This window comes from Columba livia, chromosome 2, assembly GCF_036013475.1.
Source record: "Columba livia isolate bColLiv1 breed racing homer chromosome 2, bColLiv1.pat.W.v2, whole genome shotgun sequence".
Classification (NCBI taxonomy): Eukaryota; Metazoa; Chordata; class Aves; order Columbiformes; family Columbidae; genus Columba; species Columba livia.
Genome location: NC_088603.1, coordinates 152,957,346 through 152,983,119, shown reverse-complemented (window position 1 = coordinate 152,983,119; position 25,774 = coordinate 152,957,346). Strand labels below are relative to the sequence as shown.

The following is a 25,774-nucleotide window of genomic DNA, read 5'->3' as shown; positions in this document are numbered from 1 at the left end:
AATAATTGATCTGGCATGACTAAGGGGAAGCTGTGCTGAGGGATCAAGGTGGGCAAGAGGCAGTACAGAGATACAGGTATTTAATTGTTTCGCTGCCAGGAGCTTTGATTCATAAAATCATGGTCTCAGCTGGAGACAGAGGCTTTCTCTAGCCCAGCAGTGAGAGAGTGGTAGAGTCTGTGCTGCCAGATGTTCCTATTCTATACAAAGTCTCAAATCCCCACACTTCTCATGCAATTCTCAGTTCATTCCTGGTGACAAGTTCTTATAAAAGCATAAGTTATTTTTCTTTGAAGTAACCTAAGCAAGGGGGTGATGGAGAAGGGAGAGAGGGCAATGGGATTTCTGAGACATTTTAGTTACAAAAAACAACATTGTGGTGAGCTGCTATTTTTAGTTAAAAAACTAATGATGAATCAAAATGCTTCTCCAAACCTAATTACCCAATAATAATTACCATAGCAACCAGTTCTTTATGTGGCACATGCTGAAAACACTCTTAAAGAAATATAACATCTTTACATTCCCAGTTTTCCCAAGACCAGACAAGAACTACTCTAATCCACTGTTGAAGCCAAATCAAAATTAGAAAGCAAAATATGAAAATAATGTAATTATTTTCCGCAGCCTCGTTTCAGGAACTAATGGAACTGCTGCTCTTTAGGACTGATCTGCTTTGAGAATGTCCAACTACAGATTACATTGGAAACCACTTTTCTACTTTTCAGATGTGTTTTGGCGAGATCAGCCCCAGCGCTGCTCTGTTTCTGCACAGCAGAACAGAATTACCTGCTGAACAGGAGAATAAGTTTTATTCCTGCAGAGCACCCTAGGGTTTCTTTCTGTTCATGAGGTGGTAACACACAAGCTCAGTGTCCTCCTGGTTTTCAAAATTGTTTCTAAACTTTTTTGTCTTTCTCTCCTCCAACTTTACTGTGCTTTCCATGTGAATATATGATACATTGTTCAACTATTCATGACAGAGACTGTCTGTGGCAGATACTACCTTTCAGGACTAGCTATCAATCAACGTATTTTCAATATGTTTGGTTTGTTGAATGTTCCAAAGTATTCACTTTTCCTTAGGTTATGGGTTCTTCAGAAGTGCTGAACTCTATCACTACACAGTCTATAAATGTTTATTACTTGCAGGTCTTAGAAAGCACTGAATTAGGAGACTCTACAGCTGGCCTTATGGCTTTATATAATTTTCCTGACAGACAATTGACCTTTTCAAAGAAGAAACTCGTGGCAAAAATAAAACACACTTCAGTTAAGATTTTTGAAGTTTTAAAACTTCTGGCATTTGCAAATCCATCTCTAACTCGCTCCCAGTTGTTCATAAACTCACAGGAATCTGTATAAACTCCAAAACAAGGCAAAATCAATTAGGTGCTCTTATTAGCAGAAATGCCTACAAATCCCTGTTATTATGCGTAGTCCAGCTCAGCTCTCACTAACTCACCTTTACTTTCTGAAATTCCTGTCTCCTGAACTAGATTAAATTCTGTCTTGGTAAGCTGTCTGCAACTGTGGTTCACCTACCACTTTGCAACGGACTTGTGAGTTACTTCACTGCCTTTCAAATGAATTCTTCTTTTCCTGTTCTCTTACATTCCTATGCTGTGCGTACTTTGATTGATACTTCTTCCTGACCAGCTGTGTCCAGTGCCTTTTAATTGTTTCTTTGTCTGAGATCTGGTGGTCCTCAAATCCACTCAAAATATTATCTTGGTTTCAGCTGTCTGGGCAAAGCATTTTTTATACGAGTGACAGATAAAAATGAAATTTTTTGAATCAGTGTGTACTGTCAAATTAAAACTTAGCTTTCTTCTCTGACTTATGCATCCTCTCCTTTCATTGCTGTTGTTTTTGGCTAGTTTTCATAACAATTTTACAATGGGCTCCAAGTTGCCTGCATGACAAACACTTTCTAAATGTAAATTTATTTGACAGATGATTTCTCTGTGAACTAAGCTCTTAATCACATCCTATGAGAAATATGGAAAGCAGAGTTTTGGAGCAAAAATTTTAACAGCTGCTTCTAGCTACCTGCATGATCTTGTCAAGTAACTTTCTTTAGCTCTTTTTATCCTATTATGTGATTATGTGCAACTGCAGGTTCAGTGGGGACAGTGCTGATCCTGTTACACAGATATTCCCAATCAGGATGGATATGGGTACTTTCTTGTTTGTATTTTTTAAATATTCAAGAAGCAGACCTCCACAAAGCCCTATTCAATATGAAAACACACTCATGGCTTTTTAAGATCCCTTGCTGTGTCTGCTATAGTTGTTTATTTGAGTGTTGTGCAAGGTACAAATAGACTAAAAAGATTATAAATGTTGTGAAAATATTTTCTTTTTTTTCACGTTATACCTCCGCTTTCTTGCTGTGTGAGCATTGATTATTTTCAGTCAAAAAGACATGAAACTCTGTATGTCATATAAAATCAGTCTTCCCTAGCTTGTGTCCTTAATAGGGAGTAGAAAAACCTGCAAGACTCTGGAATTGGCCACAGTAAAGAGTAGAAAAAAGGATTGGCAATGAGAGACTCAAGTATTATCTGTCTTTATTTATTCTTTTATTAACAAGAGCCACAGATTAATATCATCGCAAGGCATAGTGCTTTACTCTTTAGATTGGTTTCAATCAGACTACTATGTGTAAGAAAAGCAGATTCTGCCTCAGAGTAAGCTGTTGTTTTACCTGTTACATGTTTTCCATAATTCGCTTTCTCCAAATCAAATTACATGCTCATGAAATCTAATTGAAGGGCAAATTCTACTGCATTTTCTCTAAGGAGATCTGCTGAAGTGAGTGGCACTAGTCCTGAGTATCTGCATAGACGGGTGACTGAACTGGGTTCATGAGGAACTTGCAATTAAATTTACAAGAAAACTACAGCATCCTGCCACTGTTTTCACTGCTGAAATGCACATTTCAAATATTGTGAAAGGCTTTTCTTTTTCTTTCTTTTTCTTTTTCTTTTTCTTTTTCTTTTTCTTTTTCTTTTTCTTTTTCTTTTTCTTTTTCTTTTTCTTTTTCTTTTTCTTTTTCTTTTTCTTTTTCTTTTTCTTTTTCTTTTTCTTTCTTTTCACTCTATACTCTGGCTTTCCTAGTGTGTGAGCATTGATTATCTTCACATCAGTCAAAAAGGTATGAAACGTTGACTCCTCCAGCCACCCACAGCTGACTTCAGTTGTCCTGCTGAACAATGTAATTCTGAACTGGTCTTATCTCACGTCAGCTCATCACATGCCTCTTAGTAGCCTGCACCAGAAAGGAGTTATCTCATGGGCTGAATTACTGCATTCTCTGTTTTATCTTGGAGCAATGGCAGAAAGTCTCTGTGGGAAGCTCTGAAGGTCCGGGGCAATGTGTCTCCAGTGAAACAGAGTAAGGTAGTTAACAAGGGAAAAGAAGAGGTGGAATAGGAACAAATGCAGTGAGACTAAATAGTCTCAAATTCCTTTCTTAAAAAAAAAAAATAAAAGATGAGAGGGCTAATCCTCTAAGTCAGTAAAACCAGGAATGGCAAGCAGAAGATGAGTTGGGAATGATTAGTCACTGATTCCCATAACATAATCATGATATCGCATTCAGAGAAATTATAAAACCATTAATTAAAGTAAACAAAATAAACATTTTTTATAATAAAGTGCCTATTTAAATTGCAGAAATCTCTCATTGTATGCCATAAGGGTCAAAGGTACAATTAGCTTCAGAAAGGTGTCAGAAAAGGTTAAGCAGACAGAGTATGACATTTCCAGCTCAAAGGTGCTGTAAACAACAGGATCCTGGAAGCCAGGAAGATGCAAGGATCATGCTAATCATACCCTATTTCTCACAAGCTTTGCCTAGACATCTATTACTGGCAAAGATTAAACAAAACTTTAGTTGGAGCCAGGATATGCATTCTTATTTAATCATGGCATATAAATTGTAAAGGAATTCCCTGTACTATCATAGAACAATACTCCAGACTCAGAAATATGGGAATATATGAAGCTGAAGTTTCTGCCAGATACATTTGGTTTGATATCAAATCTTACTTTCAAACCCACATGAATGTGAGGAGCAAGACCTGCAGATCTGAGGCACAGCAAAACAACAAGACTAGGGAATTCTTCTAAACATTTTCTCTCTTAGGACAAGCAACACTGATTTTAGGGAGACTGATTATACAAAAATGGAACCTCTAGCCCACAGTGTTATGCAACCACAAGTTTCTGAAGTGTTCAAGACTGTTTTGACAAAATATATCTGGATGATTGTTTTTTTTCTAGTAGTCTACTGTTTTATCTTTCTACCTGAGCACTCTGTTGTCTGCTCTCAGAAATAGGATCCTGAATGATGGACACTATCTGTCCTGGGGTGGCTGTTCTGATGTTTTCATGATCCTTTATGTATCACCTATAGCATTATGGTCCACAGCTGGCAGAGCATGGGCAGCTTTGTTGGGCAGGTGATGTGGCTGCAGGGTAATGTAACCCCCTCCTGCTCTCCTGCCACTGGGAGAGAGATGTGATCCTGCAAGACAAGGTGCACTCAGTGGGATCTCATAGCAGGGTGTCTGTGACAGGACCTTGGCAGGAAGATAGGGAGCTGCAGTTTGCAGACTTTCAGATGATTCACTGCACCCTGATGGCTTCTCTAGATAAGGTAGGAGTCAGAGCCATTCGGCCCTAAATGTTGAAGCTGAGGAATCTTAGTGGCTTCTGGACTTATTTTTCACTCTTGACCCTCTCACAAGTTAAAAGAATGAATAATTTGATATGTCCAAAGAAGAGCAACAAAACTGGTGAAGGGTCTGAAGCTCAAGTCTTATGAGGAGTGGCTGAGGGAACTGGGGCTGTTCAGCCTGGAAAAATGGAGTCTGAGGGGAGACCTTATCGCTGTCTGCAACTACCTGAAAGGAGGTTGTAGCATGGAGGTGGTTGGTCTGTTCTCTCAAGTAACAAGTGACAGGACAAGAGGAAATAGACTCAAGTTCCACCAGGGAACGTTTAGTTTGGATATTAGGAAATATTTGTTCACCAAAGTAGTTGTCAGGCATTGGAACAGGCTTGCCCAGCGAAGCAGTTGAGTCACCATCCCTGGAGGTGTTTAAAAGAGGTGTAGATGTGATGCTTAGGGCTATGGTTTGGTGGTGGACTTGGCAGTGTTAGGCTTACAGCTGGACTTCTTATGGTTGGACTTGATGATTTTAAAGGTCTTTTCCAATATAAATTATGCTATGATTTTAAGTAGGAACTGACTGGAGTTCACATTAATTTGTAATATACAGGAGGTATGAAGTATTGGATAAAGTTGCTGAAATTGCTGGCCTGTGTTGTGTCTCTAGTGAATGCAAATATTATATATTTCTTACTCGGTTTCCCGAACAATCCTCACTTCAATGGTGTTGATGTTCTCTGCCTTATAAATGTGCAGATCATAAAGAGGAATCAATGAAAGACAAATAAGTGACTGGAATTTACAGCGTCCAAGGATCCACTCCCATTTTCCTCTTTTAAGTTCATATTGCAAAGGAAGAAGCTGTGACTCACTTTGTACAAGGAAAAAGTGCAGGTCTTATGTAGATATTAGTGAAGAAAAGGTCTGTGTACACAGGCACAGGCTGTGCAAGTATTTGGTTATCCTTTCAGCTTCCCCTCTGAATGGTTCAGGTTTCAGATTGTGCAAGCTTGTGCTTCAGCATCAGCTGAAAATGAATTGATTTAATTTGGTCAATAATAACAGAATAACTATTATCACTGATATTAATCCTTAGCTAACTGACACACTTGTTTTCCTTAATGTGGCTTTGTTCTCAAACTAAGCCATGGAACAAATCACAAAGTTGCTTTTACAGAAGAGGCAGTGCAAAAACAAATTGTTAATTATGTTTGTAATTATTCTTGACTAGAGCCCTGTGAGTCAGTTCTTGGAAACATGGTTTGTGGTTCAGCTAGAGTTTAATGCCCCTAAATACTGCATATTTCTTCCTCAAGGCAGAGAGAATTTTACACGTTTGATGCCTCTAATTAAGATCCAAGAGATTATTTCATACAAACTTTCCTAACCATTTAGTTAGCAGTCATTCTCTCTCTTTTTATTTTTAAATAGCTATGTTTGGTTTTCCTCTCTGATCAAATCCTCTTTGTTGTTCCTTGCAGATAGCGGCTCAGGCAGTGTTATTTATGTGTATGAACACCGCGGGAATCTTCATTAGCTACCTATCAGACAGAGCACAACGTCAAGCCTTCCTGGAGACCCGAAGATGTGTAGAAGCCAGACTGAGACTAGAGACAGAAAATCAACGACAGGTATTGGGGGAACTATCCTATTTTTCTATTAAGTGGAATTGATAATTGGACAAGACTGGGCTTCTGTAGCCTCGTGTGATATCACCTGATTTGTGCAGGTTAAGTGGGTTTCATGATGTTCTTTTCTTGGTGTGTATCAATCTGATGCAACAACCTAAAGATTTTCACTGGGGAACAGGATGGTTAGAGAATGGCTGTTCATTGTCTTTTCCCATACAAGAAGAAGAGGCCATCAAATGAAACAGCAGCTGGCCGGTGTTCAAAAATGGGTCTTTACACAAAAGAGGTTAAACTGGGCAACTTAATGTTTCAAAGTGTTGTGGATACTGAAGATTGTATCAGTCAAGTGAAAACTAATAATGTTCATAGGAGTCAACTGTAGGCAAGGAAGATATTAAAATATCACATCTAGCTCACAGCTGAAATTTTGGAGCTGGAAAGCCACTGCAGAGAGATATTACTCTGTTCTTGCTATGTTCTTAAACTCGTCCCTAAAAATCTCTTGGCTGCTGTGCCCAGTAGAACACTGGGTGAGATCAACTATCCATCCAAGCAGCTATGGTTGTTCTTAGATACATCAACTTTTCCAATCTAGTATAAGAGGCATAGAATAGAAAGAACTTTGCTGTTTATTATTTTGTACCAAGGCAGCAGAAATGAAATGTAACATACTGTGCATATTTTACATTCCCACTGAAATATCAGAAGGTTCACCTGCTCTCTCTCTATATATATAAATATACATATATAACACGTTGTTATTTCGTTCTCAAATTTACTTAGCTATTGATTTTGTCCATTTGTATAGATATGAGTATTGCTTCTCAATTTTATTTCATTGACATCTCAAAAGCCATGCTCTTATATAGAGATCTAGGAAGACATATGTCAGACTTTACTGACTAATGACTCAGTACAAATGCATGACTGTGCTGAGTAATGCAAGTTACCTATGCCAGAACATCTCTTCAGAGACTGAAGAACCTTTGAGGGATGCTATTTACGATGCTTTGTTATCATTTTAACTGCAGGATCACATTTTTATGGCTTTTGTGGGTGTTTTTTTGTGAGTTTGGGTTTGGGTTTGGTTTTGATTTCCATTATTTTTCTTCTCTATTCTTTATAAACTAGTATTTTGTAAGCTTTACTTTGATCATTGCTTTGTAGAATTTGTTATAAAAAACTTTGTAAAGCAACATCAAAAGATTCTCCTGTTCCAGATGTCTCTGAGGATTTTCCATTAGAATTATTTTATTTTCTCATGGAAAATGAAATTTCTAAGAAGACAACATTTTTTTTGAGAAATTCAATTTTGCTGAAATTTTATTTCTTGCTAGAAAAAATGAAGATAAATTGTTTCCATTTGGGTAGGTTTGAAAAAATCAGATTTTTTTTTTTTTTTTTTTTTTGTAAGAGGGGAAGTAAGGATTGCATCTGAAATATTTTTTTCTAATCAATAGATGTTGAACTGTCCATTTTGTCTTGGCCCAGTGCCTTGCAGAGCATCAGGGCTATGCTGTCCCCTGAAGGCAGAACTTCCTGGAGAGTTACATCACTGCAGCTAAGACTCACCTGTAACCAAAGCAGTGTGTCATAAGCATTGCACAAATGGAAATGCATACGGGAAAATGCATTCAGGCCAAGAAAAATGCCCACAAGAGAAAAATACAGACATCAGGACACCAAATGGAAGATGTCCTCTAAAACCCAATTTAATGATAAACTAACCTAAAATTTAGGAACAAAACATTTTTAATACTTCTCATTAGTTTTGTTGAACTTTGTGTTGTTACACACACCTATAAATATACATATATAGTACACATAATATACTTTTCAGCTTTTTATTTGTATTTGGAGCAATTACAATGACAAAATATTCCAATAATGTACTGTTTTGATGAATGGGGAGATTGTTTCCCTCAGTCTTTCATTTTCTACTGGCAATGTCATATTTTAGGTGACTGCTTTTCTTGAGCAGCTTGTTCAAGGTCACTTGATCAGTATCGACAGGCATTAATTTAGTGACTGCTACCATTTTTCTGTCTTGAAGACATATATTTCATGATACAGGGGATCTGTAGTTCACATGAATGTAAAAATCATATTACTTGTTAATGCATACCACATTTTAAGAAGTAAGCATTAAATCCTCATGAGGTTTCATAAATTAATTCTATGACTTTCTAGACAATAACTCTGGTATAAGAAAGGGATGGAAAAGGGCAGGAAAATGTGTGCTGGCCAATAGTAGTGATGTGGCTTCTGAAGATTTCTAAAAATACGGCTGAAAAGCTCAAAATTTGCAGAGAAAATAGAAGAATAATTATTTGTGTAATTCTTCCATATAATAACTCTAGGTATTCTCCATTCTGTTGCACTTTGATTTATTTCTCCTCCACTTTTCATAAACTGTCTTAACTTGTTGTCTCTTAAGGTTTGTTTCCACCTCACACAGCTTCCACTTCTCACACTGTAAATAACAGATAATTACAGTGGTTAATTCTATTGACATGTCATACACATGACATGTCATACACATGACATGTCATACAAAGCATGATAGCTTGCCAAATAGGTCCCACAGGGTTTGATTTTGTACATTGTTTAAATCAGAACATCAATAAAATTAAAATAAGAAAACCCAACATAGTTTAAAACAAGCAACAAGGAATGGTATGCTCTTCCATAAGTAATTGCAGAAAAATATTCCAATTTTTTATCAAGGTTATACAAATGCTTCAGATATACTTTTGTTCATTTCTGTGCATTGTCAAAACTAAGAAATCAAGTTTGTGCACTCTTAAAATGACCCTTCCAATTTCTCAGTATCCCTTAGATTTGTCATCACTAATAATCTATCACTCTAATAACTACAAATGTTATTCTGATCATCATTCAGTATTGTGTAATGCCTAAAATGACTTTTCATGCCAAAATTGGATGGAAAGCCATCCAATTTTGAATCAAACATTTTATAATCTCTATTTTAGAGATGAGTAAGAGGTAGCATCCGACATGTGGGGCAGCACAAGGAGACAATAATACTGATAAGTAAGAATCTGTTTGGGCTTCAGAGATTTTTAAGAATTGACTAATGAATATTTGCATATTTTCTGGAATACAAATATGAAGTTTCTACCATATCAGCTTGTCTCTTGCCATGAAAAGGAAGAGATGGTTCCCTATTTCCTGAGAAAATGCATATAGACAAGCTGAACTTTTTTCAGTGAAAGCAGTTTCATTCATTCATTTGCCACCATGTCTTTTTGTGGAGTGTGATGAGAATAGGTGAAGCCACAAAAATCCCACTAGTGGAAAAAACTCTTTGTTGTTGTTGTTTGTGCTACTATGACCTTAAATTTGGACAGTTAGATACGACAAATTATTTTCCAGGCGTCATTATTTTCCTTCAGTCCATGATCTCTTCCTTTTGTGGGATTTTCAGAGTTTAAGGACTCCTTGCTCTGTTTCACTGTTTCTGTGGGGTTTTTCAGTTTAACAGTCACAGCCATTTTGATTTGTAGAAATCTTTGTGTGCCATGTTATGGTCTCAGCTGAATATATGTGAATCTGAATTATCTCTATCAGTTCATTGTCCACGGAAAATGCCCTCAGGTGCAAGTTCAGCTTTTACAATAATTGCAATTAATTCACTTACTGCACAGGAAGGAAGAGGGTGAAGTACAGGCCTGAATGACAGAAAATACTTCAAGAAGACTGGCCAAAGTTTTTTTAGGCTTTTAAGTGACGGAAGTTCAAGTTTCCATTTTTCCAAAACTCTGTACAATACAACTCCTACATCTTTTATTTCATCCTTCATCCCCCATCACCATTTACTCTCAACAAGAGTTTAAAACAAAATTTTCAGAAGTATTTCAGAAAGTAAGGAGTTTTAGTCATATTTTTAAAACGTGACTGTGGTTACAAAGGAGAAATACTCTAGCAGTCATTGCTAATGATGTTTATGCACTCACTGTAAGGTATTGTCTGTGTGATGCGATTTGGAAATCCCAGCACTCTGTGAAACTGACAGAGCATCTGTATCTATTTATTTTCCAATTTTCATTACAAAATTCAAATTTTGATGAAGATTTTGAACATTTCAGAGCTTGACTTAGTTAAATGAGAATATACTCTCATCAGTAGCAGGAAAACTGTCATAGGAAGACAGAAATATCAGAGAACCAAGATAGAGAAGGCAGCATAAACAAAATAATTTGTCATAAAAGCAGTTTCAGTTTACCAATTATCAAGAAAATAATTAATTTAAATATTTTCTTATTAAATGTAGTTAACTGCTTGTGCTTAAAATGTGTAGTTATATCAGCCAACCAAAAATGGCAGCCATAAAATGTCCTCCAATTTTGTTTTCAACACATTGTAATTACAAATAAACAACAAACATGAGTTTTCTTAAGTCCATTTCATCCCAACAATATCTTGACTTTCCCCTACCCATCTGAAATTTTAGGTAATTTTTTTTGTTTGATACCTATGTGTTTCAAAAAGTCTGGCACCTAGTTCTGTACTATGTTAATAACCACTTCAAAAGCATTGTCTTCCTTTTTACCTTTATTTTACTGTAAGGACATACCAGGTAGTTCTGCTTTCATCAAATCTGGGCAAAGAAAATAGAAAGTATAACTTTCTTTCTTTCTTATTAGAAAACTTTTAAAAACAATTAGTATGTAATTTCCCTCATTGTGAAAATGCTGTGAAGTTGCCTTAATGAAGAGAAGGAATCTTCTGTAAATTTCATTTTCATTTTTGTTTCTTGTCATACAAAATCCCTAAGTTTTAAATGAATGACATATTAAATCCAAACACATCTTGAAATGATGACTTTATGAAGAACTGAATTGATAATATATCTCTGGTGTCCTTACCTGCTCTTTCTCCAACAATTCATATTCAGTTGAAATTTGTCTAACATTTTAAACCTTAAAATATTACCATTTAATTACAAAGAGTATCCCAAATAGCTTTGTCACTCTGCCTTTTCCTCTACCATACATAAATATGTTAAGTTATACATATCTGAAAAAAAATATTGTGCAAGTAGGTTAATATTTGACTTATAATATTTCTTATGACTGAAGCTGGAGACAGAGATTTAAAATTACTAGGAAGGGGACATCACAGAATTTAAGTAGCTAGATGGTTTTAAAAATCAGTCCAGTACTTACTTATTTTCTTGTAATAAGGTTGCAATGTTTCAGGACTGCTATTCATAGAAAGGTAATTTCACTTAGAATTAAGAAACTTCTCCTGTCACAGACACACTTCTACTCTCCATTCAAGGCCTCTCTAGGCCAATGAGACTAATTAAACCTGGATAAAGGAATAGGGAAATCTGCGTGGGAGGCTGCCTTCAAGCTAAGCAGAGTTGTTGGACTCTATTTTTACATTAATAACCTGTTGACTGGAGTAGTGTCCACAAAATCACAGAATCACAGAAGTCACTAAGTGCCATGTCCAATCTCAGTTTAAAAACCTCCAGGGATGGTGAGTCCACCACCTCCCTGGGCAGCCATTCCAATGCCTGACCACTCTCTCCATAAAGAATTTCTTTCTAATATCCAGCCTAAATTTCCCCTGGCAGAGTTTAAGCCCATGCCCCCTTGTCCTATTGCTGACTGCCTGGGAGAAGAGACCAATCCCCACCTGGCTAGAACTTCCCTTCAGGTAGGTCTAGAGAGTGATGAGGTCACCTCTAAGCCTCCTCTTCTCCAGACTAAACAACCCCAGCTCCCTCAGCCTCTCCCCATAGGTCTTGTGTTCAAGTCCCTTCACCAGTCTTGTTGCTCTTCTCTGGACCCGCTCCAGCACTTCAATGTCTTTCCTGAACTGAGGGGCCCAGAACTGAACACAATACTCCAGGTGTGGCCTCACCAATGCAGAGTACAGGGGAAGGATCACTTCCCTTGTCCTGCTGACCATGATATTTTTGATACAGTTCAAAAAACCCCAATACATATAGCCTCTCTGAAACATTTTATTTTCATTACTTCTGGTAGATTTAAAACATGTAATTGGCATCTTATGAAAGAAGAATCTTCTCTGAAGTTGTTTGAGGTGACAGATGAAATCTGTCTAGATCTGTGTGCTGTTTATATTAATCTTCTGGTGAGGTGTTCATTCTTCTTGTCACTGTAGCAGGTTCTGCATCATCCATGAAAAGAAAACTCCCTACCTGGTGTGCAGAGTTCACCAGCAAAGCTGTACTGGCACTGCTGCACTGAGTTGTTGGGAGGGACTAAACTCAAATCATAAAGAAATCCTCCAGTTTTTAAGCCATGAGAAGCCAAATAGAGAAAATTATTCTACTTTAGGGTTACATTTGTGCAGTTTCAGTTCTAGAAGGTAGTAAAAGCACAAAGCATCAGTCTCTTCACCTGTGTTGTTTACATCACTCTCCAACACAGTCTTTAGCAAGCAGAGCCCTTTCTCTGCAGGCATCATCAAGAGAAAGTCCTCTTATATGGAAATAAAACTTCTCATTGTCTTCCCTAAACCTCATGAATATTTTCTTGGGTGTCTAGCACACTGGAAGAGGAAATAGCTGAAGGGTAGAAGAAGGAGCAACTAGGATAGCTGGCAGGGAATAACCAGTGTCTGTCTCTAGTCTTGCAAGGATTACTCCAGCAAGAAGGTCCAGGCTGGCATCACGCCTTAGGCACCAGGCTTAATGGAATGCTTCCCATCAAGGTGGGACGAAGACAGGCAACTGCAGGCCGATTTATAGGTTTGGTCAGATCACTGGGAACAAGAAAAACCTTTTCTTCATTAAATCATCTAATGAGAAGAATCCTCTGTGAGAACACCCTAGCAGACATTTCGTCCATGCTAACTGGACATCACCTTCCCAGCTAATCTCTTTCTCATAGGGGATTCCACAAATTCAATTAAAGTTCATTTTGAAAGTTAAAACAGTTTGGATATTATTTCATTTGACTTCCACAAAGGATTTGAACTCAACCATGCTAAAGAACCATTTGTCCGGGTGAGAAGTGGGTTGCATTTTTTTTGGGTATGAGCACATATTCTTTTTTGTTCCAGTGTGGGTATAAGGGATGTAGAAGGAGAAGACACCTCTCAGTCTGCTGTTGGCATATGTAATCCCTTCTGCCTGTTATCTGTGGAAAAACTATAATCCTGTCTTGATCTCCTTTTCCTTTAGGAAACTGTTCTGTTTGAACATTTGTTTCCCTTCTACATCTACTTCCAGAGGATTTTTTCACACTTTCCTCTGCAACGATCTCTATTTCCCCCAGCTTTAAAAAGCTCTTTACAAATAACTTAATTCTGTGCTGGTTTTGTTTGGGTTTGGTTTTGCTGTGTTGTTTTGTTGTTGTTGTTGTTGGTTGGCTTTTGTGGGGTTTTTTTTTGTTTGGTTTGGTTTGTTTTTTGTTTGTTTGTTTGATTTTAAAGAAGCTTACATGTTGTGTAGGTTTTATCGAGATCTTACAAATCTAGATTTTAATCAACCATCAGTACTTTGTAACCTCTACAGTAAGAGCAGATTGGACTGGGATTAGAAAGGACACTTTAAGAGGGTTAAACACTGTGAAGTCATCTTTTTTTTTTACATATTGTTGCTAAGAATATGAAAATCCCTCTAGATTGGTAAGAGGATAAAGTCCAGATTTGGTTTTTAAAAAAAAAAGTAATCTGAATTTTAGAGATCATGTGACATTCCTTTTTCATTATAAAAGTAGTTTCAAATGCTTCATAAATAAAAATTATTATTACAATAATTGAGGCTTTATTTTTAAAGGGCAAACAACACCCCCACAATTAAAAGTTCTGTGTAAACCTCTGGTTAGGTTTTGCATTTTAGACAGCTTTTTTTCTTTATAGCAAACAATCTGTTGAATGTGAGATGCTCAGAATGGCTCCACAGTTATCCAGACTTTCTTTCATTTCGGTGCCTTTCTCAAAAGAACCATGATTCCAAAAGAAATTTTTTCATGGCTTTGCTCCTTTGGTACTTACAGGATCAAACTCAAAGTATAACATACTGGTTAATCCAACAAGAAAAGGAATATGAAAACTTTATATTCTTCTTCATTATCCATATCTGTATTGTTATTCAGTATATAACATGCTTCCTAAGTCTATTGATAGGCTTTTCCGCCTCATTGGGGTGGGGAGAAGCGAATATTTATATGCACATATTTTTTTATAGGTACCAGGGAAGACATCACAGGACCAGCATGTTCATTTTCTACATCTGCTTGTCTAAAAACACCCCATCTGCTCAACCCACTTGCAGTAGGAAACAGCATTTTACCTGTCAGATTTTAGATGCTTCACATTTGCTGCTGATGTGTTTCCTATCATCAAAGCACAATCCCCACATTTTGCTTTCAAATAGAAATATAAGGTAAAATCAAGATAAAAGTCAACCTCTGCCTTCTCTCCCATTCCCTGCAAATCTGGGGTAATCACATAAACTCAAACAGAAGAGTGAGACTTATAGCCAGTGACAGAAAGATGGGAATCAGATCCTGAACTGCAATTTATACAGGGGAAAAATTATCCCCAAGAATGTCAGGACTTCAGGCATTGGAGCTTTCCCTAGAATAGATTTGTGAGAAGGTAAGCTCTGCTTCCCTTCCCCAGTAGATGGCTTTTGGATACACTAGTGGTAAAACTACTTTCTGAAAACCTGAGTGTTTTGTTTTCGGGGTTTTTTATATCTCTAAACTAAGCTATTCAAATGCTGTGCTGGTCGATAGTGAATGGGTCTGATAGGTTGTTGATCAGGTTTCGGTGGCCTGTGCCTCCCATGTTCACAGCTCCCTGCTAAAGAGAGGCATCTAATAATAAAAAAAAAGCTATTATCAGAGCTGCCACTGCCTAGTGACCCTTGCTGATTATCTCGGGGAAGTGAACAAAGGTGAAATGAGTACAGGGAATGAAATAGTTTCAATCCCTTATAGTGATGAGACACTCCTGCCAGCTGTTCTGTGGTACAGTCATCTCTGCTCAAATAAAGAACTCCAGGCTCCAGATTCATCGGGCTAGTACCTTTCCTGACCTCTGAATATACTTACTCATTGTAAAAGTCATTTTTCTTTCTTGTTCAGTATCAGAACTTTGAGAGTACTATAGTCAGTTTATACCAACTTTCCTGACTACCCTGAAATAACTGTAGGAGAACTCTAAAATCCTTACAAGCTTCACAATCACTAAAGAGACTCTGTGGTCCAGATAATGGCTTGAAATTATCTGACCATGAGCAGTACCAATTCTAAGCTGGCCAGGGTCAAGGCACTGATGCCATTGCTGAGATAATTCAAGGTAAGATAAATTTTTTTATTCACTTTTATGAATAGGCTGAAGGTCTTTCACGCTATCAGTATTGAAGTATTTAAGTACCCACCTACAAGCATATTAAAAGGGATTTGATTTTCTGAAAGAGACCATTACTCCCACCTATACAAAGTTCCCATGGCTAGTTTTATTCAGGTTGTACTCTTTAATATTGTAGTCTTGTAAGACTCTAACAAGGTGTATTCCTCGTTTTGAGCAGAATAGATGACCTCCTAGCTTTTTTCCTCATTGTTATGCAGCGATTTAGTCATATAAAGCTGAAAAATAAGTGGCAAGTAAGCTTGCTTTCTTCCATTTTCCATGTCATTAGCTGCAAAATTGGTACTGTTGAGAAATGTATATTTTGCTGAAGTTGATTAGTAGTTTCTAAACCAGCAAAAAAGTAACAAAATGGAAAAACAAACATCTAAATTAATAGAATGTAGAAACAGGGCAGAACAATTACATGAAGATTCAACAGCAGATGGGTCAAAGTGGTCCTAGAAAAGTAAAAGTGCATTGAGTACTACAGACATTGATGTCAGATGGGGCCATTCAGATATTTTAGAAAAAAATTAAATCATAGGAGCTGTTTTACTCTCATTTTCTATTCCTGTAAAATAAAGAATGGCTTAAGAGCGTACCATTATGGAATCAGTCTCCAGTAGGTGTGTCTATCTTCTTTTCTTAAGGTATGTCTTCATCCTTCCAGTCCAAACTAACTAGAATTTGTAGAAGCCAATATACTAGAACACAGTGCAATTTTTATTGAGATATGTGTCTTATTATTATATAAATGTTTTTGCTCTGGATATTTTACTGTTCTACAACAATTTAACACAAAATAAAAAAAAAAAAAATTAAAATGCTCATGAGATTTGGAAGGAACAAATTTACAAAATTGTAAAAATTGTCTTTCTATTTGTTCGAAATGTCTGATGGATTACTACAGGGCTGGGCAGCATCACTCGTAAACATAAGCATTCATATCAACAAGGCAGGGTGGTAATACAAGTCGTTTTGTAACTCTTACTATTTGTCCATGTCTTTGTTGCATGGTTGGGTTTTACAATGGAATGTAAGTCTAACATGATTTTCATTCAGGAGGTAAAAGATCATGTGTTTTAGGATCCAGAAGTTCCTGGTTTATTAAACCATTGCTTGTACTCAATGCAGACACTGGCACTGAATTTGAGACCTGAAGATCCTATTGCCTAAGCTAAAAGACAGCTCAGATGACAAAGCAGTGTGAGGAGACTGTTTTGTGATCTAGCCCAGCAGATTGAACAGCTGGCCACAGCTGGCAGGGAACACAGACTTACTCCCTGCAGCTCTTATCCCCAGACACGTGCTCCCACCCACTCCTGTGCAAGTAACTGGCGCTCATGTGGCTTCACAGTGAGCTGATTCATTGTGCTGGTACCAAACAGTGTAGGCATCACCCGCGCTTAGTTTCATGATTAATCATGTCACTTTAAAAATCATTTAATAAATATTTTTGCAAGTGTGTTATGAAGGAATACAATTTTTCACTCAAAAGATACATGCAGCAGTGGTAACAGGTACCATGCAAAAAAGAATCGACAGGGAAAGTTGTTCCACCACTTCCCAGCATGCTAAAGGCTGAGCTAAGTGCTTATGAAGCCAAAATGACACTGGGAAGGCAGGAAAATACAAACTGGCAGCCCTGGAATCAATCTACTGCTCAGGGAGCACAGGGCAAGCAGGCATTATGATTATGACATTCTTACATAGCCAACTGGCCGATGAGAAAGGCACCTGGCAATCAACCGGTAATCATCATCCCTGCCAAGATTTTGTGATGTGGCTTCAGGTACTTGAATCTTTAAACCATTCATCATCCAAACAAAGCAAAGGACCAACAGTATCTTACAGTCCTTCTCTTCAGTATATGCTACATATATTGTCTCATGCTGTTCTCGACAATAATATTGAGGAAATAATTGGACAAATATGCTTCCTACAAGAATTGTGTGCAAGAAGCATTTTCCTTCTTGCATTAGCAAAAGCTTTACAAAATATCTCCGTTAACAACTATTTGGGCACCACAATAAAAAGACATGACTCTCATAAACACTGGGCTATCAGTTTGGATAAGGCTCTAGTTATGTTTCATGGCCAATAGCTAAACAAAAGGAGACTCCAAAACCTCCTGTGTGATATGGCCTTGTTTCTCTTTGAGAACAGCAGATGCCTAAATAGAACATGCAGCCAAGGATGGGATGAATTGGAATGGTAATTGCCTGAATTCAAATGGAAGAAAGATGATATAGCTTGTATCACATATTACAGCAGCAAGTAGTAAAAGCATACAGCGAACTCATAACCCCACGAGTCTGAATGTATTAGATATTGCAGTTCCTTCCATGTTTTTAATTACTTGCCACTGCCTCAATAATGCACAAGAAAAAACAGCTGCAAATATACTGTCCATTGTGCACTAAGTAAGAATGAATGAATTTATCTTTAGAGCTGTTCATCATAATGAGAAGTGCTAATTGCCATTTTCTAGAGTGGCATCTACAATAATTACAACTATTCGGAGCATTGTAACTTTTTCAGTAGAAAACAAAACCATTTTTTCTACTTCCCTGAAATGCAACAAGCTCATGAGTCCTGGAAAGGCTAAAATCTCTGCCCTGAACAGCCTTTTTCTCAGCCTCCTTAAGTTCAGTGCTTAAGACAATAAAGCCTCTATCATAGTAATTGGTCATGTTGTTAAAACCAAGCTTGATGGTTCTGGCAAAATGATTCTTAAAAAACAAGATGGGAAGTGTGGAGCAGTTTCTCTAGAGTCCCTGCCAGGATAAACCTTTCTGGGGGATGTCTACTTCAGTTCTGCAGAAGCATCTTGGGAACAGTCATATCCAATTTATTCCCCAATTCAAAGACTTCCTCACATAAGGTATAGGTTTAGGGTTAGGATTAGGGTGTGAGTTCACCCATCTGAAAGTATGTGTAGATGAGGAAAACAAAACCTGAATTGAAGCGTCATTCAAGAGGGGGCTTTTCACCCCACAGGAAAGTCAACCCTGATAAACAGGTTGAGAAACAAAGGAAAATCCTGGGGCAGTACAGGCAGCATTTTGTCGTTTGCCATGTACAAACTAAGGGGAGACGGTGCAGGGAGCTTATGCAGACAGCAGACCTTGTAGGGATGATGCCTCACATGGTCTGCAGGGAAACCTTGGTGAATTTGACCTTCCTACTGGCAACCTCCTGCAGGCCCCAGGTTGTTTGATGATGTTTTGTGCTTGTGGTGTTTTGTTTTCTTTGATCAGGACCAGTGCAAAGGTCTTCAGTTCAGTTTTTATTCACAAGACTGGGACCTCGTGCACTGGTTAATTGACTCTTCACAAAAAAATGTTCCAAAGGTTGTTACTTACTCATCAGGGACACGTCCCACTTTTCCATCACTGTGCTTAGCTACATTCATGCAGCTGTAAGCACTGTTGATTCCTCCTGATTTCAGTATGAGGGACACAAGGGATCAGTTCATGGAGACCACAGGGAAGCTGTTCAACAAAGAATGACTATTGCAGCTGCATAAAACAAGAAATGGGCATTAGAGAAAGTATCAATGGTACAGTCTTGGGACTTCAAACAGACATATGTGACGCATGAAGTTAATTTGCATTATTACTGCAGGATTTATTGCACGGTTCCTACATTTTCCTGAAGGAGTAGATTGGGTAGTAGTCAGCTACATATTTAGACAGCACCTAAACTGGGTGAGTACATGCTCTTATAACCTCTGAGGTTCTGCTACAGTCAGCTGAGATCTAGTCCAAACAGACAATGGAGCCTGAAGAGACTTGTAGTGACACCAAAGTAGTCATTTAGATTTGATCTGTTGAGTGCCTCTCCAGACTCCCTGGATGAAATAGAAGCTCAGGCATACCTGCACTGTAGCTGCCAAAATCAGGTGTCTGAATCCAGATCTGAATTCTACCATCAGTTTGTGACATTTAGTGATTTCTACTATTCTTTTACTTGGGTATTCTTTGGGTTAAAGGTTCTTTTTTTCATTTATTTACTCTAAAATGTGACTGTTACATTTTAAAGACTAGGGCTGGTTCATGTCAAGGATGGTTAATAGGAGAATAGATCATCAGCTCTTTTACAAATACTTTTGTTACTATCTTCTTTGTTCTACAGACTTTCTCTTGAACAAATATATCTCTGTTTCTTTTCAAACCACTTATCACTACTGCTGCTCAGCTTTGAATTGTCTCCGCTTAGCCAATTGCTCAACCAGCAAGCTTTCAACAAAGCTGGATAATGTAGTTTCCTTCACCTTAGAGCTCATGACACTTCCTTATTAGGCCTTTCTCTGAAAAGGTAATGATTTTTTTCTCATGTCTTCCCGTCTCCCTCTGAAAATACCTTCTAGGAGAGTATGGCTAGAAATGTGAGGACTCTAGTCATACGAATAGTGAGGTACAGAAGACTATTAAAAATTTGCAATTTTTTCTCTGTGATCTGATACTGCTCTTTTGCACATGACCTTCCCACATTTGCACTGTTCTTATGTGACAAAGTACCTAAATCTGTGAAATAGGAATAATAGTTTATAGTTTAAAGGGAAGTTATGTAGGAAGGATCTTTATATAAAGGGGACTTTCTTAACTGCTGGATTGAAGCAAAGTGATGTGAAAGGCCTGTCAAGCGGGATGTATCCTGGTCCATAGAACATTAACATCAGCTGTAGGAAAAGGACAGACACATTCTATATCAGAGTCCATCTCTCAGTGCCCAGTTTGTGGAAATGACCTGGTTCAGCATCCTTACTACCTTGTCAGTCTGGCAGAGTAAGAGCAGCTTGGAACAGAAAAAGGCAGCTGATGCACATAGAGGGAAGAATTTTCTGTTCTTTGAATATTTCAGTACCAGAGAACTGACCAGTGGCTGAACTACCCTATAAAATTATATATAGACAGACACACATACACACTTAGACATTCTTTTCCTTGTAGTCTTGCTCCGCAGTACGACGTACATAATACAGAGAAGTGACATGAACTGTATATATGCTTTCAATAGTGATCCCGACGAGATCTCTTCACATGCTGCAGTAATAATAGAGGAGGACTGCAGCAGAGACGTACTAATTAACCTCTGTTTTTACAGGTCAGTGCCAGATCTAATGTGCAGTCAAGAACATTTGCCTTACCTAAATGAGTAGCATGAAGGTTAAGACGTCAAATGTGCTGGGGACATTTTTCACGGCTTAATGAACATGTGCCAAGTGGACTATTTTTTTTTTTTTAAATAAATGTTCTAGAGCCATTGCTTGATACCTTCTTAAGAGAATGCAAACAAGGAAAGTGAGATTTTCCTGTTGTAAAAAAAAAAAAAGTACTTTCTTAATTTTAGCCACATATCTTTGAAGAAATGACACTTTTTATCTTCTCTTATCATATATTTCATAAGCAGCTTAATAATAACCAAGATTCATGTTTGCTTTCCTTCTTTTATCTTCTTTTCTTGTTGAATTTGTCTTCCTATTTATCTGCTACAAGGATAAGGTAGGAAATAACATATTTCTTTTTAAAGTGAAAAGGTTTTGTGCTATTGTGAAAGTATCTTCACAGGCTCTCATCGAACACTTTAATCATATGGCTCCCTGAAAGACTGATCTCCTTAATTCAAAGAGTGGATTTATTATACAGTCATATTGAGAAATGTATCTTAATAGTGAAGGAATAAGAGAATATATAACCTAAGTGCCTTCAGTTATAGGAGGCTGAAGGACATCAAATATCAGATATATTTCCGGTTCCTGGAATATCAATCACCATCCGTTACCAAACATGCCATTTTATGATGCCATGGGACATTTGTTTGAGAGTGGAGCTACCTTGGGGATAGACATTCCTGTGATAACTTGGGTTTTCAGGAGTGGAAAAGACCTCCTGAGAGACTGTTTTTCTTCTTGTTACCACAAACCCCACATCCAGCATTTACACATCAGAAGAAGAAGGGAGGATAAGAGGATTCCCAGGTGGGAAGGGTGGAAGAAAGTCAGGACAATGTAAACGTGCTAAAATTAGTACACCACGTATGGGGAAATGGAAGGTGTGAGATATTTTTTTTCACCAGAATAAAGGATGAGTTTGCTGTATGATATCTCACTGCCTTCTCTGTGTCAGCTGTCACTGCCTTGCAGCATTTTTTTTCTCCCCTCATGAAGGCAGCCCTTGCTTTAGTAAATGTTTGTGGACAAGGTGGATTAAAGATTAGTAGAGTCTCTAGTCTGTCATCTTCCCTGTTAGCAGGCAGGAGCCCAGGAGAAAGCTGCCGTCTCAGGGTGCAGTGTTGCCCACTGCCACACCAGCAGAAGCTGTTAACAGAATGTGTTTTGCATTCTTAAGTAAATGTACAGTTCACCTCAGCTGGGGCTGCCATCTAGACTAATGAAAGTGTCTATCCACAATGCATTTTCATTGTAGCTGAGGATTGTTTACCAACTGCTAAGGCTGCTCAGAGTAGGAATTATTTATGATTTTCACTGTAAAAGTTATGTGAAAAGCTATCTTGCTTCCTACAAATACTGGGAGAGGCTCATTCATTTTTTCAGAAGTTTCATTAATAGCTATAGTTCATCCACAGCGTCTAATCATTCTGGCATCAAATCCCATTGAAAGTGTGCATAACATGTTTAATCTTCCACAAGAAAACTGATAGATCAGAGAGGAACTGAAGCCAGGACTCCTGGGTGCTACACACTTTGGCACTTAGGAAAAGTGGTACAGTCTTCATCCTTAAATATCTCACTGAAGTGTGCTAAAACAACCATGAGAGTAAGCAACTGCAGCCAGAAAGAAATCTGTTAAAAGATACCATTTTGGTGATAGGACAACCTGAATCAAAAGCCTTCCCTTTTGTAAGATTTAGGATTTCAGTGCCAAGAAGCATTGTATTGCCCGTAGAGTGCATTTTTACTTGTATTTACTCTATGGTACTCCACAGGGATAGTGCTCTCCTTATAGCTGATACAAGAATTAACCATATTCGTATAAACAAACCTAAAATTGACTTTTATCCTCATATTTCTCCAGATAGTGAACCAAAACAGACCTTTAGGAGACCAAAACTTTTGTAAGGTCTGAGAGGTGAGGTACAGAGAAAAAGACAGCTCCTGATGTAATGAATAACTGAGAAATATGCATAGGAAATGCAAATGATGTATAAGTTAAGATCTTCAGACCAAGTTAAGACAATATGAATCAAAGAGAGTGACCATTGCAAAGCATTGATGACGAAATAAACTTTTCAGCTTCCTGTCTGGAACATTACACAAAGTAAGATCAGGGTGGTTCAGCTGACCAAAAAAAGACAACCACAGAAAAAATCAGAGATTAATGTAAAGATTGTATCAAGCCTGCCCAGCAACTGTCATGAACAAAACACATCTACTTACCATGTTTGTGATAACTTCCTACTAGTAATCAGATTTTATAATATGGGTTTTGTCCTGTACCAGGGCTCCTCTGGAATTGAGCTTAGTTAAGAATTTATTGACAGCAGTGGTAATGAAACATTTGTTTCCGTACAGTTTTAAAGCTTGAGTAAGACTTAGCTTTAAAAAAGCTGCAATCTATTAAAATATCTGAACATCTTAAAACTTATAAATCTATTTCCAGGACTCATGTTTTTTCTTATCAAATATTTATAGGACTTTATATTTAATTACTTATTTTATTCCACATTCATATTTTTGGATTTTGAAGAGATTTTGAAACCTTTGGACATTTTCTTTTCTGAAACTGATTTCTTGATATCTTTTTGATGCCAATTCATGTCTGGGTTCAACACTGATCTCAGTTCCCAAACTTGCAAAGGGCCTTTCTTAAAGTGTGATGGGTGGGGTGAAGGAGATGGAGAAAGGGTTTATGGAAATAGCTGCCTTTCCTAAGTATGAAAAAGAAGAGTTGGTCTGGAACCACTTCTGCCCCTGTATGACTTGGCAGTTTATAAGTGATTTCACCATGGTAGTGTCACTAAAGTCTTTCGAAATTACAAGAAGAGATGCACACTGCACTGTATTTCCTCCATCGGCATTGCCTGGGACGACTTTCTTCATTGGTGTCTTCCAGCTCTTTACAGTCTTCATATGTGCCTGATTTGGAAGTTCACATCTGACTTTCCCTAGACCTATCCTATTCCCCAAAATGTAAACTGAAATTTGGTGATAAGTAGCTTACAGAAATGGCATTCTCTTCTTTAGTTCAAGAAGATTTCACTCTTTGCAATCCTGTAAAGCACAAGATGGTTAATAATTTGAAGCCAGTTCAGTGAAAAACTGCCAGCTTTGCCTCAGAGTGATTTGGAGTGATATATTCCAATACTGGACAAATCTACTTAATCTAGAAAAGAAAGGCTGAGGGCAAGAGGACACAATAACAGTATTTCAGTACAGAAATATTGTTACAGAGAAGGTGGCAAGCAATGATTATCCATACCCACTTTGAAAGGATAAAAAGAAAGCTTAATTTTCAGAGAAACAGATTTGGGTGGAATACTAGCAAAATCTGCCAAAGCTGTCAAAATGATGAGCCACTGAAATGAGGACACTGTAAAATCTCTCAGGGAATGATCTAGGGCATTCATGAAAGAATTCAATAAACTTTCAAGGGCTTGCCTGGCTCTACTTGAATGCTGTTAGTCTTTATACTATGACAGGGTCTGGAAAACGGCAGTTTTTTGTACATATATATATATATATATATATATATATATACTTATACACTAGCACTATATGTGTATGAACACAAATATACATTGATGTACTGTGTGTACACACTAATAATAAACTAATATACATTAATACTCTAGTAATGTACATTAATAACATACCTTATTAATAAACATGTGCATGTATGTCACATCAATTTGTTTCAGATGTTTATTCAGCTTGAATGTTGCTGAGACACAGACAAATCTAATTAGAAATGCTGAATGTGTTCTCCATTCTTCCTAGTAGAGAGGGTCAGCTTGAATAGCTTTATTTAAATTAATTTGTATTCTTCCTTACCTACATCAGTCAGTCAAGAGACATGCTAGCCCTCAGTCCTGGATGTACAATCTGCAAATGTCCGCTCAGGGAGTTCTTGCACCTTCCTCCAGTAGCAAAGGATGAGCCTAAGCTGACTTCACATGACTGGAACTATTACACGTGATCAGAAGAGTAAACCCTTCTCAGTAGAACTGTGTAACACAGCTAAGGAACTCGAATTGCAAGTATAACTAAATAATTGATTTTCATAATTGTGACCTAACACCTGAGGGGTGTGTGTTTGCTCACATATTAGACTTACGTTGCCAGTTCTCTGTGTGATCCAGCAGCTTCTTGGTTAGTACTCTGTATAAATGAGATAACAGGCTATTTGGATACAATGAACTAACCTGAAACCAGTGTGAAAGCAGGAGGTTGACTTAACCTCCACAATTAAACACTGATGGACCCTTATAGGAGCTGGGAATTTTGGTCAGTTCTAGAAACTCCCAGATTCACCTTCTGCTCTGTCTAGTTCCATTTATGTTTAAGTGTGCTAACCAATATTCTGGGTGGAGTGCCCCATCCAGGACCTTTGCTAGGTGATTTCTTTAAATACCCAACAGAAACTGTCCTTGCAGAAATTGTCTAGGAACTAGTCTTTTGTAAGTAGCTTAAATATTTAAGAAATGCTTAGTATGTGGCCAAAATATACAAACAGTGGTAAATTATGTAGGACTGGGATTGTCACACATGATCATGGGCCAGCCAGGCTATAAGAACTGAGCAGAACAGTCATGTGAGAAGTCTCTGCTGACCTAGCTAAAGACACTGACACAAGGACACTTGCAATGGAAATTCCTACCACCACCAGTAACCAACTGTCCACATCAACCTATACAAATATCCCAATGAATTGGTTTATTCTTTCTCAACAGGCACTCTGCCATGAATGTCCATACAGTGAACGAGTGAAAACATATCTGCTTCCTTAGGGCCTAAAAGATGGCCAGGAGCGGGCTGTCATCTGCAGGGCAACCCATTCTCCCCACTTCCACATGCTTTTAGACATAGGAGAAGGCTATATATTCCATGGACTGTTTTGGTATTTGCTGTTGTACA

At 37.7% G+C, this 25,774-nt stretch overlaps 1 protein-coding gene across 2 annotated transcripts in view; it reads left to right on the top strand.

The window, feature by feature from the left end:
* ADCY8 (adenylate cyclase 8) overlaps positions 1-25,774 on the top strand; it is a 129,568-nt gene that overhangs the window by 25,575 nt on the left and 78,219 nt on the right. For both annotated transcript variants that reach the window (XM_021298860.2, XM_065054417.1), the window contains exon 2: positions 6,163-6,312. In XM_021298860.2, coding sequence (XP_021154535.2) covers positions 6,163-6,312 — 150 coding nt within the window. The remainder of the gene's footprint in view (positions 1-6,162; positions 6,313-25,774) is intronic.